Source organism: Schistocerca cancellata, chromosome 3, assembly GCF_023864275.1.
Source record: "Schistocerca cancellata isolate TAMUIC-IGC-003103 chromosome 3, iqSchCanc2.1, whole genome shotgun sequence".
In the NCBI taxonomy this organism is placed as follows: domain Eukaryota; kingdom Metazoa; phylum Arthropoda; class Insecta; order Orthoptera; family Acrididae; genus Schistocerca; species Schistocerca cancellata.
Window position 1 is genome coordinate 720094729 of NC_064628.1, and position 14959 is coordinate 720109687.

At 39.7% G+C, this 14959-nt stretch overlaps 1 protein-coding gene across 1 annotated transcript in view; it reads left to right on the forward strand.

The window, feature by feature from the left end:
• Window positions 1-14959, forward strand: part of LOC126175736 (methanethiol oxidase-like) — a 130998-nt gene that overhangs the window by 98728 nt on the left and 17311 nt on the right. The window contains exons 6-8 of the mRNA XM_049922687.1: window positions 3516-3681; window positions 5182-5276; window positions 13256-13443. Coding sequence (XP_049778644.1) covers window positions 3516-3681; window positions 5182-5276; window positions 13256-13443 — 449 coding nt within the window. The remainder of the gene's footprint in view (window positions 1-3515; window positions 3682-5181; window positions 5277-13255; window positions 13444-14959) is intronic.

Here is a 14959-nt window from a genome sequence, read left to right on the forward strand (position 1 = left end):
ATATTTTTTAGCATCCTTAGTTTAAGTAATAATTGTCAAAGAGCCAGCTGATAACTCCCTTAATGAGGCTGTTCTGATGCATTCCCATGAGGTGACAGTGCTATTGATCATCTCCCAGGACTCCAACAAGCAAGATCGGGTAGTATTGGCTACCTTCCAGATGCCCCACCTGCATGTGTTCTGTGTTTGTGTGGCCGGCTTGACCGCACCTGGCTGCCTGTGCTTGGCTGGTGAAATATGGTCACATACTATAAAAAACACTGTAATATTTTTGGAAAGTCATTAAAATATGTCATTAAAGTATGTATACCCTAAAATAAATTAATGATCTAAATAACAACATTAAAAGTATGTGGGATGTTGTCAACGGGGAGGCAGGACAGTCAGCCATCTCACAGGATACCATATCAATTAAACTAAATGATTGTTGAGTGTGAATTCACCAGTTCCAAGTACTTTTAATGATTACTTTCTAAAGGAAGCAACAAAAATAATAATAAATAGTTCAGTTGAAGAAGCAAAGGAATATATTAAAAATTTCATTCTGCAAAAGTTCATGTAACTAGGAGTAGCACCAATATCCTTTACTAAAATGAATATAATTCTAAGAAACAGGAGCCCACATGGTGTTGATGGTGTTACAAAGAGATTTCTCAAAGTTGTTCTAACTTAATAAGCAATGTCCTTAGTGATATGCATAATGCACATGGAATTTTTCCAGACAAATTAAAGTGAGCAATTGTTGGACTGCTTCATAAGAAAGCTGACAAGAAAAACTAAAATAAGCAGCATCCACTTTCCATACTGACATCTTTTTCCAAAATATTAGAAAAAGTAATGCACTCGACAGTAGCCTCACATTTAAGTAAAATGATTTACTTAACATATCACACTTTGGACTCCAGGAGGGTTACTCAAGAGAATGCTACTTATTCATTCACTCTTCAAATATTACAAGCATTAAGTAATAAAATAACAACAGTTTGTGATATTTCCAATGTATTTGACTGTGTAGATCATGTTACACTTTCAGAAAAACTCAAGTTTTATGGAATTGATGGCTTTACACACAACTGGTTTTAATTAAAAGATGAATGCAAAAATTGTGCTGAACAATTAAAACAATGTTGTAAGGTTAGAAAATTTTTGTGTCTGGGCAGAAATTACAAAAGGAGTCTCAAATGGTTCAGTTCTGGGTCTAGTCCTAGTCCTTACATATGTGAATGACCTTCCACTTCACATTTAACAAACACAATTTATACTTTTTGCAAAAGATGCATGTGTTATAATAAATCCTATTGAAGTGAAAGCCACAGAAGACATTTTTAATGATGTTTTTCAAAGAATTAGTAAGTGGCTCTCTGAAAATGGTCTCCCTAAATTTTGAGAAAACACACTATATTCAGTCTGTACTGAATATCAACAATTGATATAGCATGTGAAAAGGAGTCAGTAAATGGGGTTGATGTTCCAAATCTTTAGGTGTTCATATTGATGAAACATCAGCTGGAAACAGAATATTACTGAGATTCTCAAACAGTTAAGTTAGCTACTTTTACCCTTCACATAATTGTTAGTCTTGGAAATAAATGAAGTAACGTCTTGACATATTTTTCGTATTTCCACTCAGTAATGTCTTAAAGAATAATTTCTTGGGTAGCTCACCACTTAGAAAGAATGTATTGTGTGCACAAAAGTAAGCAATCTAAGAATAGTGTGGTGTCACCGCCAGACACCACACTTGCTAGGTGGTAGCTTAAATCGGCCGCGGTCCATTAGTACATGTCGGACCCGCGTGTCGCCGCCATCAGTACTTGCAGACCTAGCGCCACCACATGGCAGGTCTAGAAAGACGGACTAGCACTCGCCCCAGTTGTACGGACGACATTGCTAGCGACTAGACGTACGAGGCCTTCCTCTCATTTGCCGAGAGACAGTTAGAATAGCCTTCAGCTAAGCACATGACTACGACCTAGCAAGGCGCCATTAGCCTTACCTACTTTGAGAGTTATAGTATAAATGTCTCAAGAAGAACGCTGTATTCATCAGAGAATAAAAGTTAAGTATAAAGCAACTACGTACTTTTCTTGCTACCATTCAATAGTTATCCTGTTTCAGACTTCACGCCCGTCTGCATTAGTTAGCGTGCCTTTCGGCTACCTCCGAGTGGTGTGGCTGTCTTGCTACGCCACAACAAATAGTACATGGTGTTCAGCCACAGGCTTTAATGTTCGTACCTCTCCAAGCAGCTACACATTTTAACTGTGCTGTCACAATACACATATCTGCTGATGACATCTATGTAAATAATACATTACAATTCGAGAAAAATGGTGTTGGCCATACCTACAACACTAGAAGGAAAAAAATCCTTCACTACCAATTATAAAAGCTGCCAGTGGCTCAGAATAGAGTTCAGTAAGCTGCAGTAAATAGTTTTGATCGCTTGCCCAATAATATAAAATGCCTGAAAGGTAGCAAAACAAGTTTGAAATCTACCCTGAAATTATTTATCCTAGACATCTTCTTCTGGTCCATGGATGAATTTCGATTTAAAAACTAGTAACTTATAAAAAATTGTTTTCAAAAGTAATAACACAAGTAGGACTAAAAAATGTGTTCATTAATGATAATACTATTTGTGTATACATATCTGATAAACTGACTCAGTCCACATCATTTTGATAAAAGAATCATTTAAATAAGTTAGGGAACATCTCACTAACTAGCTGACTACTCTACAACCTGGTTGCTAGATTGCCCACCCCTGTGCTTGTGCCAACCCAGATGCCACTGGGTGAGCATGAGCATGCAAGCTGAAACAGCCTGGCCTTGGTAAGAATTGGGAGAAGGATATTCTTGTTGATTGGTATTCAGTTCCTTATTATTATCGGTTCTACAGAAATTAAATCAAGTTAAGCTATTTTTGCTGACTTCACAATAATTATAAACCATACTCATTTGTTGTAATGTTCAGTCTGAGGACTAGTTTGATGCAGCTCTTGGATGAAGCAGCTTGCCAGAGTAGAGCAGCATCAAGAGATCATACTTGTACACTGTTATTAGAAAACTAAAAAGTTAATGTTTTCCTAGTGATTCAGTTCATAATGTTGTAAATCTTGATAAAGTGTTGAATTTTGCTTCTATAGATAACATTTCATACAATTATGCAGTTGTTTATATATATTTTAGCTAACGAGTGTCTGAACTGTACAGCAATATTTTAATAAACTTGCATCAAATGTTTAGTGAAATTAATAGCAATTTATTGATATACCACAATCAAACATCCCCTGTCACTCTCTGAGTGCTCCCTTGATCATCATAACATTCAACAGCATATATGTATCTTGGCTGGTTACATATTGATTCTATTTAGACTCCAAAAGTTTTGGAACTCATTACTGTGTCATTGTAATGTTTAATCTATTGTGATAATTTTGTGTCTGTAGACAAAAACATGTAGATAAAGCCATTTTGTGGAAATCAAATAAGCATTTCTCTGTTGTCATCAGCTGTTTATGGACGTCATTTAAATTTTTTTTCGTGGAGCACACACAAGAAGATTCAGAGTATTGATCTCGGAGAGGAGGGAATTGCACCACTAGAAGTGCGTTTCTTGCATAACCCACGCAGCCGTACTGGATATGTTGGCTGTGCTCTTGGCTCAACAATTTTCCGGTATGCATTTTCTTAGTTATATACGAGGCCTGTCTAAAAAGTATCTGACCTTGGGCCAGAAAAAATATTTCAAATACCCGACAGCGTTGGGACCCTAATCCCCTTCAAAGTAGGCCCCTTGTGCTTGCACACACTTAGCCCACTGATCCTTCTACTGGCAGAAACACCTCTGGAAGTCTTCTTTTGGACTGGTGTTCAGCTCCGTTGTCATGTTCCATATTATCTCTTCTGTACTCTCAAAATGGGGTTCTTTCAGTGGCGTCTTCAATTTTGGAAACAACCAGAAGTCGCAAGGAGCCATGCCTGGAGAGTAGGGAGGTTGGCGAACGGCTGTAATTCCATATTTGGCCAAGAAATTTTGTACCAAGTGGGATGAATGTGCGGGGGCGTTGTTGTGATGCAGTTGACTGTTTTGCACCGTCCACATGTCTGGTCTTTTGTGCCAAACTGCATCACAGTCACCAGAGAACAACTTGATAGTACTCCTTTGTCACTGTTTGTCCTTCTAGTGCGTACTGATGATGCACAATTCCACAGACATCAAAGAAGACAGTCATCATCACCTTGATTGTGCTTCACATCTGCCACACTTTCTTCAGCCTTGGAGATGTGGGATGTTTCCATTGCAACGATTGTCTTTTTGTTTCTGGGTCATACCTGTACACCCATGACTCACATCCAGTTATCACAGTGATCAGAAACCCAGGATCAGTGTTGGTGGTGTCCAGAAGGTCCTGTGCAACATAGAAACAGAGGTCTTTTTGTTTCGGCAACAACTTGGGCATGAATTTTGCAGCCGCTTGGTGCAAGTTCAAATCATGACACAAAATTGCGTTTGCAGAATCTTTACTCACTCCAGCCTCTTGGGCAATCTCCTGCATGATCAAATGATGATCTGCCATCACCGAATTTTGCAGCCTCTCAACAACAGCTGCACTCTGAGCAGTTTAGGGCCTGCCAGAACGCTGGTCATTCTCCGCTGATGTGCGGCTGTTTTTGAATCGGTTGAACCACTCCTTAATTTGTGTTTCACCCATCACATCTTCTCCAAACAACTGCTGAATCTTAGGAATCTTTGAGAATCACCAAGTTTTAACAAAATGTGATGCAGTATCTTTGCTCAACATGCTCAGTCACCTTGAGAGAATTGATAATCCGATGAACATGTTGTGCAACACCTCACTCAGCAACTGACAGGCAGTGACTGACGCATTGGAAGGCGGGGACAAAATTCACTCATGTGCATAAAGGTCTCTTCCTTTACTGTATGCAGTGGCGCCACACTATCATCTCTATTTTGCATGGGAAAATCAAAGGTCAGATACTTTTTAGACAGGCCTCATATTTATTCTGATCTGTGTATTATTTCTTATTTACAATGATTTAATACCTTCTATAAAATAGAAGTTAGCAGCCTATTTTGCATTTGTCTTATTTATTTATGTAAGCTTTTAATGATGTCAGAGGAAGACTGAACATACAGACATTTTATTTTTACAGATTTATCAAAAAGGTTGATGGTACTTGGGCAGCTGAAAAGGTTATCAGTGTACCCAGCAAAAAAGTGTCAGGGTGGCAAATGCCAGTAATGCCTGGTGAGTACCCCTGTTCGTTTGATTTGGGTGTGTGGACTAGATATATACACAAACAAATGCTTATAAAAAAAGAACTTGACATTTTATTTTGCTGGGCAAATACCCACTTAATATACACTCTCCAAGACATGATCCTCATCATTTCATAAACAGTGCTGAACCATATGGTGCATATGCACAAATTTTTACTGTGCAGCAGGCAGACATACTCCTGACAGTCGACGTGAGGACACCCCAGTGAAAGGTGCAGTGTGTGCTATGGTTAGCAGAGTTAAAATCTGTAACATGTGTTCAGTAGTGAGCAAGAAGAGAATGGAATGTGGATCCTTCCATTTGTAAATTCATTTATCAGTGGGACAGAACTCTTAGAGGAATGGGAAGTTTGATTTCAAATGCTGGAAAAATCCTAAAATGCATGTGAATGAAGAGACTGTGGAATGTGTGTGTGTGTGTGTGTGTGTGTGTGTGTGTGTGTGTGTGTGTGTGTGAATCATTCACTAGAAGCCCAGATAAATCCATTTGATAAGCTAGTAGGGAACTAGCTATCTTCCATTTGAGGATGCACAACAATGTACACAAATGTCTCTGGTTGCAAACTTACAGTGTCCAACTTTTGCATTACATTAAGCTTGAGGATCACTGCAGAAAAGTGATTATGATGTAAATTGTAATTACATGTTAATGTGTGGTTGGCATTACATAAACATAGTGTGATTAGTCCATTTCTTATTCCCAATATGCTGCTGAATTAAGCAATTCACCAGATGCTTCCAATGTCATTTTCCAGATGGATGGTGCCCCATCTGACTATCATTGGGATTTTAAGGCATTTCTCCATGAGACATTTCCTGAGCATTGAATCAAGGGGAGTTCCATTGCCTGACCCCTCAGCCTCCCTATCAGACTTCACTGAATTTCAGTGTATGGGGGTTTATCTAGAACATTGTATACAGAACAAAGTTTTGAGATTTGTTAGAACTGGGACAATGGGTCTATGCCACAGTAGAGGCCATATCACCTGTCATACTTATTCATAAGTTGCAATAATTGGAATACCATTTCGATATCTATTGAGCTACAAATGGTGCCCACATTGAAATGTATCAACATTTATAAAAATCTTTGAGCTTTTGTGCACAATGTTGGACAATTAAAGTTATAAGCCTTAATAAGTTTTGAAATATTAACAAATGTTTTTGTATACCTGTAGCCCAGATACTCTGTACAATTAATGCGTGATTTAAACATTTATGGCATAAAATTGTTGTTGTGGTTATGCACCTGATGGATGTAAGTTATTGCTTCCATGGGCTGCAACAAGTACCTATCCTGGCACCCAATTTGTCACCTGTTGCAATTAATATCAGCTAATTCTACATGCTTCAAAACTTAGTTGCAATTGTGTTAATAAGTAATTGTGTGATGGTCATGTTTTTTTTTTATTTATTTACATCACCTGGCAAGCCTTCATGCCTCTTGTGCCTGTTATCCTTTAAATTATCTTCATAAAATTTAGTGAAAACGCTCTTTGGGGAGCAGGGGGAGAGGAGAAATATGAAAAATACAGATATTTAGATGGAAGGGAAGAGTTTCAATAGAAAGATTGATGAAAGTAAGAGGAGAACAGGCAACAGGGATTTGGTCCCTTCACAGGGAAGAGAGGGGAAGTGTTGGTGAAGAGATTCTACACAATTATTGTGAGAAAATGCTTCAATCATATTGAAAAGGCTTACCGTATTTACTCGAATCTAAGCCGCACTCGAATCTAAGCCGCACTTGAAAAATTAGACTCGAAATAAAGGAAAAAAAAATTCTCGAATCTAAGCCGCACCTGAAATCTGAGACTCGAAATTTAAGGGGAGAAAAAAGTTTTAGGCCGCACCTCCAAATCGAAACAAAGTTGGTACATTCTAATATGAGACACAATTTAGGTCGAATGAATGACGATGCAGCTACAGTAGTTTGGTTCGAGTCGTAAGCTTAGCAGTTAAGCTTTACCAGGTAGCCATTGCTATGCATCAGGCGCTCCGTCCGTATTTATACGGGTACCCTTCCTTTTTCACGTGCTTCGTCTGGTTTGAATCGATTGCTTATTTTGCTTTGAGCTGATAAGTGCCGTTTTCTTTGTTATAGGTGTTTACGTCACTCTAAGCTGAAACTGCATTACTGTACTGTGTCATGCATTGTTTGTCGCATTCTGATAGTGCGTGTTTACGGCCTGTCGCCGCTCGCGGCATGGCTTGCTTTTGTGCGCGCTACTGCCGCTTACAATTAAAACAAACCGAAACAAACAAATAACCGAAACAACGGCAAGAGACTGCTATTTGTTGTTACTTACACTGCTGCTTTCTTTGATAATGATCAACAAGAACCAAATAATAGACTGCGTATGATAGAACATAGTTCTGAATGAGAGTTAGGCGAAAATTTTTCTCCGTTTGAAAATCTTTGCGGCCGCTTCTTTAGTACATCAAATTCTGCACAGAAATTAGTCATCTTAGATTTAAAAATCTAGTCAGTTGCCGTGCTTCATTTCTGACTGTATCACTATTAGGCATAAGAATAATACGAATATAAACATGAAACGATACGTATATTCTTCCGCGTTTGCTGTTGTCCCACTCTAGTTTCGTAGTTTATTAGGCAGACAGGATTTAAATGAGATAGCAGCAAACACGAAAGAATACATGGCAAAATGTTTATATTCGTATTATTCTTATGGTGAAGAGAATGCTGCATGTGATTCACATTTCATCAGGTTTCTATTAGCAACCATCTCTTCTCACATGTAGGGAAAAATTCAGAACGTAGAGTTCGCCATATTGACAAACATCCCACACAGTCTTGCCAGTCGGATTTTCGTATTACATTGAAATTCTGCTACATTCGAAGATGAACAATACGGAATTTGTATTTACTTCATTGAGTAATGTATGAAAATGCAGTGGTCGAAACTCGGGGCGGAGAAAAAAGCTCGTCTTCCACATTTTTTTTAATTTATTTACTGACGCAGAGGTTTTGGCGCCAGTATTTATCTTTGTGTCTACAAAGCATGCCCGTGTAGCGCTACATATATTCGATGGCAGAAGTTAGTTGTGGCGGCACCTACCAACATTTTTCAGAACTTCCGCTTGCTTTGCACTCGATTCTAAGCCGCAGGCGGTTTTTTGGATTACAAAAACCGGAAAAAAAGTGCGGCTTAGATTCGAGTAAATACGGTAGGTTTTTGATAAGTGCTCCACAAGTTAAGGCACTGAATGAGCTTTTGGGAGGAGCAATGTTTGACTCTTTGCCTAGTCATTCAAAAAGATGCTTTTACTATGCAAGAATGGCTCCTTTGAAAAGGACATTGTCAATTTCCTTCCCCATCAGTAAACAATCACACTAATTCCCTGTGCACAGTTTCTGATGACATTGCTGTTGGCAGGATGTTAAATCCAGATTTTCCCTTTTTTTATTTTTATTTGTTTGCATTTTAAGTTCAAGATTATGCAGGAATTTCTTATGTAGCTTGTGCCAGGAGTTGATGGTGCCATAGAAAAGTGACAATAGGTACTTCATAGTTATTAGTTAAGTATGTAATGTATGAAGAGAGGTATTACGTACTTTGCACACCAAGAAATAGAGCATATGGCTACATGTAAATTATCTGGTTGAATTAATCCTGCAGGTCTATAAAATAAACTGATAAAATTAGCTTTCACAAGCATATTGGTCACAAGCATTTGTGATTGTAAGACTTTTGGACTTTTGCAACTTCCACCATATGGAACTGCATCACAGTGGTATATAAATGTTGGAAATATTTGTATGTCTGCATAAAATGCATATAACACTGACACCAACATGTAAAAGGTCATGTTTCAAAATCTTGAGATATGAACCTTAAGGCAGGAGGTCAAGGAAGACTAAATGTAGATATTACATGAGGCACATGCCCAGCATTTGAAATGATGAAGATGGAGAATGATGTATGCACCAATTGCTCATCATTGTATAATTACAGGAAACAGGGAAGCAATGAGGTAGTTGCTACTGATGTTCAAATCATGGATAACTGAAACTGCATTAGGCATTGCAGAAATGAGTATAGATAAGTTTTAATAAATTAGAAGATGGAATTATTGACCAATACATAACTTCAGGTGACAAAAAGTGTAGTACTATTGATGGACACTTGTAAAAAATCACACTTTACCTTGCTAACTGAACTAATAGTTTCTTTCTCAAGAAGAGGGGTGACACACACACACACACACACACACACACACACACACACACACTCTCTCTCTCTCTCTCTCTCTCTCTCTCTCTCTCTCTCTCTCTCCCTCCATGCACACACAACTGCCAACTCCAGTTTCTCGGGCCTTAATGCAACTATCAAGTGAGAGGCAAATGGCAATCAGGAAGGGGCAGGGAAAAGGAAGGGGGGATAGTAGTGTATGGTTGGGGAAACAGATGGACACTGTCTGGTAGAGTGTGCAGGGACTATGTTGCCAACAGGTGCTGTGTCAGGAGGTTGTGGAGCAGGGAGGTGGGGAAAAAGGAGCAAAATAGGAGAGGAGTGGGCAAAGATGGGTGGATGCATTGGCAGAGGGCTGCAAATAAACAGGGAGAGAGATGAGAATGGAATAGAGGGGGTGGAAACTGTTAGGTGGAGTGTGTGGGGATACTATGTTAGTGTAGGCTGAGGCCAGGATAATTATAGAAGTGGAGAATGTGTTGTAAGAATAACTCCAATCTGTGCAGTTTACAAAAGCTAGGGCTGGAGGAAAGGATTCAGATGGCTCGGGTAGTGAAGCAGCCATTGAAATCAAGTGTGTTATGTCAGCTACATGTTGTGCCACAGGGTGGTCTACTTTGCTCTTGGCCATAGTTTGGTGGTGGCTGTTCATCCTGGTGGACAGCTGGGTGGTAGTCATACCAACATAAAAAGCTGTGCAGTGATTGCAGCAGAGCTGATAAATGACATGGCTGCATTCACAGGTAGCCCAATCCCTGATGGGGGTAGTATAAACTTCCTGACAGGAATGGAATAGGAAATGCTGGGTGGGTGGATTGGGCAGGTTTTGCACCTGAGTCTTCACAGGAATATGATCCTCGTGGCAAGGGGTTGGGATTGGGATTGGGAATGGCGTAGGGAATGGCATAGGGATGGACTAGGAGGGGTGGGAAGTATCTCAGATAGGATATTCTTCATTTCAGGGATAGGTAATCAAAGCCCTGGTGAAGGATGCAGTTCAGTTGTTCCAGTCTGGAGCAGTACTGAGTGATGAAGGGGACCCTGCTTTGTGGCTGGTTCGTAGGGGTGATAGGAGGATTAGGGGTATGAGGGAAATGGCACAGGAGATCTGTTTGTGGACTAGGTCTGGGGAATAGTGCCTGTCTGTGAAGGCCTTGGGGAGACCGTTAGCATACTGAGTAAGGGAGCTTTTGTCACTGCAGATTCGTCATCCCCAGGTGGCCAAGCTATATGTGATTTTTTTGTGTGACAGCTGTGTCAATATGCAGGTACTGTTGGTGGTTGTTGGGTTTAATATGGACAAGGGTGCAGTTGGAACTGTCACAGAGGAGGAGGTCAACATATAGGAAGGTGACATGCTGGGTTGAGGAAGTCCTTTTGAAGTGGATCAGAGATAAGTTGTTGATGGTTTGAAGGAACAAAGATAGGGTGTCTTGGCCCTGAGTCCAGATCAGGAAGATATCATCAATGAACATGAATCAGACTTGGGGCTTGGCGGTTTGGGAGGCTACAAAGGTCTCCACTAGAAGGTCCATAAAAAGGATGGCATAGGAGGGCACCATGTGGGTGCCCATGGATGTGCTGTGGATTTGTTTATATGCCTTCCCCATCAAATGAGTAGTAGTTGTGAGTTAGGATAAAGTTAGTGAGGTGTATGAGGAATGAGATTGTAGGTTTGGATTCTGAAGGACATTGGGGAAGGTAGTGTTTAGTATGGGTAAGACAATGGGCATGAGGGATGTTGGTGTATAGGGAGATGGCATCAGCAGTGACAAGTAGAGATCCAGGAGGTAAAAACGTGGGGATGTGGAGTATCAGTGAAGGAAGTGGTAGGTGTCTTTGACATGGGAGGCTAGATTACAGGCAATTGGTTGGAGGTTTTGGTTAATGAGGGCTGAAATTATTTCAGTGGGAGCACAATAACCAGCCACAATGGGGTGTCAAGAATTGTTGTGTTTGTGGATTTTGGGGAGCATGTACAGTAGAAGTTGGATGTGTGGAGTGTTATAGGGATGAGAAGAGAAATGGATTTGGAGGAGATGTTCTGGAAAGGCCTAAGGCTTTAATCAGGGGTTGGAATTTGTGTTGGACTTCTGGAATGGTATTACTCTGGCATAGGTTATAGGTAGAGGAGTCAGAGAATTGACAGAGGCCTTCTGCCAGGTAGTCACTGCGATTCATAACAACTGTGTTGGAACCTTTGTCTGCAGGTAGGATGATTAGGTCAGGATTTATTTGGAGGTTGTGTGCGGCTGTTCTTTCTATGACAGAAAGGTTGGTGTTATGAGGAAGCGACCTGGGGAAGAATGGTGAGGCTAAGCTGGAGGCAAGGAATTCCTGGAAGGTGACGAACAGTTGGTTAGGTGGGAGGGGGGGATCATGGTTGGATGGTGACATGAACTGGAAAAAAGGCAGGGTCCAATTTAGGAATTAAGGTGGTTTTGGTTGGAGGGATTGGAGGCAAAGAAGTGCTTCCATTGCAGGGATCAGAATAAGGGTAGTAGGTCTCTGACAAGTCCAGCATGGTTAAATTTGGGTGTTAGGCTAAAGGTGAGGCCTTGGGGTAGTACTGAAACTTCTGTGGAGCTGAAGGTTTTGGTGGAAAGGTTAACAACAGTGTTATGGAAATGTTCTGGGTTTGGTGGAAATTTGGTAGGGAGTTTTGGGGGATGGGGCAAGTTTAAAAGATCAGCTAGGTGGGGTTTAGCTACCATGAGGGGTGGATGAGAAGGAACACTGTAGGTATGATAGGGGTTGGATAGCCATGCCCTGAGGCAGCAGTAGGATGTCAACAGGTGGATAACTTATGGAGGTGATGTCTGGAATCTTCTTCCAGGTGCTGGAGAACAAGGGATTCAATTTCTGAGATGTGATGTATGGAGTAGGGATTGCAGAGTAGTAGTATTCTGCAGAGGGAGCAGAGGTGGTTCTGGGATGCCTGTGCCATGGAGATGTGTTTTTGCAGTACCAGGCTTGTGAGGGCCAGGAATTGGCAGAATGTGAAAAGGTGTAGGCCATTGTGAAAGGAGAAGTGGGATCCCAGAGACCAGAATCCTTACAGGTAGGCCATCTGGAGGGATTTCATGGTTCAGGCAGCATTTGAGAACAGGATGTGGGACTGGGTTTTAGCTAGAGAAAGGGATACTTCTCTGAACTGGCGCAGAAAGGTAGAGGAAGGGTCCATTGTGGCAGGAATGGTGTAAAATGTGGAGTTTCCATTGTTTGATAGCCACATCTCAGTAAAATATGTCTCAGCTTCAATATTCAGACTTCATTTGTTCATGGAATTAGTGATGGCAGATATTTCTGTATAAAAGCAAGTTTCACACATTTAAGTTTTTACTTAAAGAAGATATAAATACAATAGATGTCTTCAAAGAAAAGTCTTGAATTAAAAAAAGCTTATTTCTTGTAAAAAACATTGATAGTGTAGTTGTGCTGTTCTGTAGAAAACTTGAACTTATCACAAGAGTTACCATATTAAATTGGTGAGATGAACAACAAATGTGCAAAAGTATGTAACTTCATTTCCTAAATTTTGTAGGTGTGCCCTGAAACACAGCAGCATGTTTTCAAAGCACAAATACATTGTGTCCATATTATCTAAAGTGTGAAATGAGAAAGTGTCTGTTATCTTTCTATGAAAATGATGGTCATTTTCTGCTTACTATGAATAATTTTTAAATACTTCTAAGATAATGTATAATTGCATTAAATGTCAATTAAAATGTTTTAGGTCTTGTGACTGACATCATTATATCATTAGATGATCGTTACTTGTACTTCTGTAACTGGCTTCATGGGGACATACGGCAGTTTGACATTACAGACACAGCTCATCCAAAGCTTGTGGGACAAATTTTCTTGGGAGGCAGTATTGTAAAAGGTGGTCCAGTTCAAGTGACAGAAGATTGTGAGTTAACGGTTAGTTGCATTGCATGTTGCTCCCCAATTCTTTTTGTGTATTTCTGTATATTTTTAAGCTATTATTATTATTATTATTCCAGAAATCTTTTACTGTAAGACTGAGGTTAACAAGGGAAATATTTTGAACTTAGTGCTTTGCATAAGCTTTTCAGAGGTTATATTTCCATATTGCTACTTACTGATTGATTTTGTGTGTGTGTGTGTGTGTGTGTGTGTGTGTGTGTGTGTGTGTGTGTGTGTGTGTGTGTGTTTAACAAGAGTGTACGTAACAAGCTACCAGGTTGACAACCAGTAAATGCACAATTTATGTGAACTGGAAGGAGCCCAATGAAAAGGTTAGGGCAATCACAATACTATTTTATAATTTCCATAATGGAGTATGGGATTGGAATTTACTTACTGAAAAAAATTGTACGCAGTGCTTTGATCTAAAGTGGGACTATATAAAAGAGAAAAAAGCCACACAACTCTCTTCATGTGACAGTGCATGCAGTTTTTTTTAATATATCTGGTAAACAGTAAGTCTCTCATGACCAGGGGTTTCATATGACTTTTCCAAACTCTCCCAATTTCCTATACCACACCAGTACTTTTCCTTTACCTCTCATCCTTCCCTTTCACCCTTTCTGCCAGAGGGAGGAGCCGTTGGCTCTGACAGCTTGCAGATTTAAATACCTTTTTGTGTGTGTTCTCCTGCCACTGCTTGGTCAATAGATGTTTTATCTGTCTAATTACACTATTATTATGTGTCATCCATGGCTGTTTTCTATAATCCATCTATTTTTCCCCAGTACTCTGTCTGCTGTTGATGATGTATTGCATATTATTTCTATAGATGGAACTATCTTTTTCTGTATTAAATTCTACTAGCTTAGCTCTATTCAATTGAAACTACAACTGACAGTAACCAGCCACAATTTTTTTGTATTCCCATGATGCATTTCAGAGGGTAAACATTCATCATCAGGTGGATTTATGTCAGTTAATAAACCTTTATGTATTGTACGTATGTTTTTTGCAAACTTTGGCACTGTCTTCCAGTGGTTACAGGTTCATTTCTCTGTTGTATTTACATACAACATGACATACGCTTTACATACTTGGAACTAAGCATACTTGTTGGATTACTATCTAACAAGTGCAAATAAATTCAGATATAAAAATAAGTAGAGTAGTTATTGTAGCTATTAGCTTAAACTGATTTTCATAAGTCACGACAGAATCTAAGCTGAAATTTTCACATTAACTTTCTTCTTTACCATGGTCTTCACAAACATGCATTGGTGTCCACAAAGGGGAGAGGGGGCAAGAGAGGATGCTTGCCCCCTCCTGGAATCTCGATACATGCTTTATATTCAATACAGATTTCTCACATGTTTCTGGCAATGATTATCAGTGACTGTACCACAGATTTAACATTGCTAAGCCTGATTGGAAATACATTGACGTTAGCAAACAATATACGTTATGACTTTTTGTGGTTTTCATGCCGTTCATGGGAAATTGTGCTAAT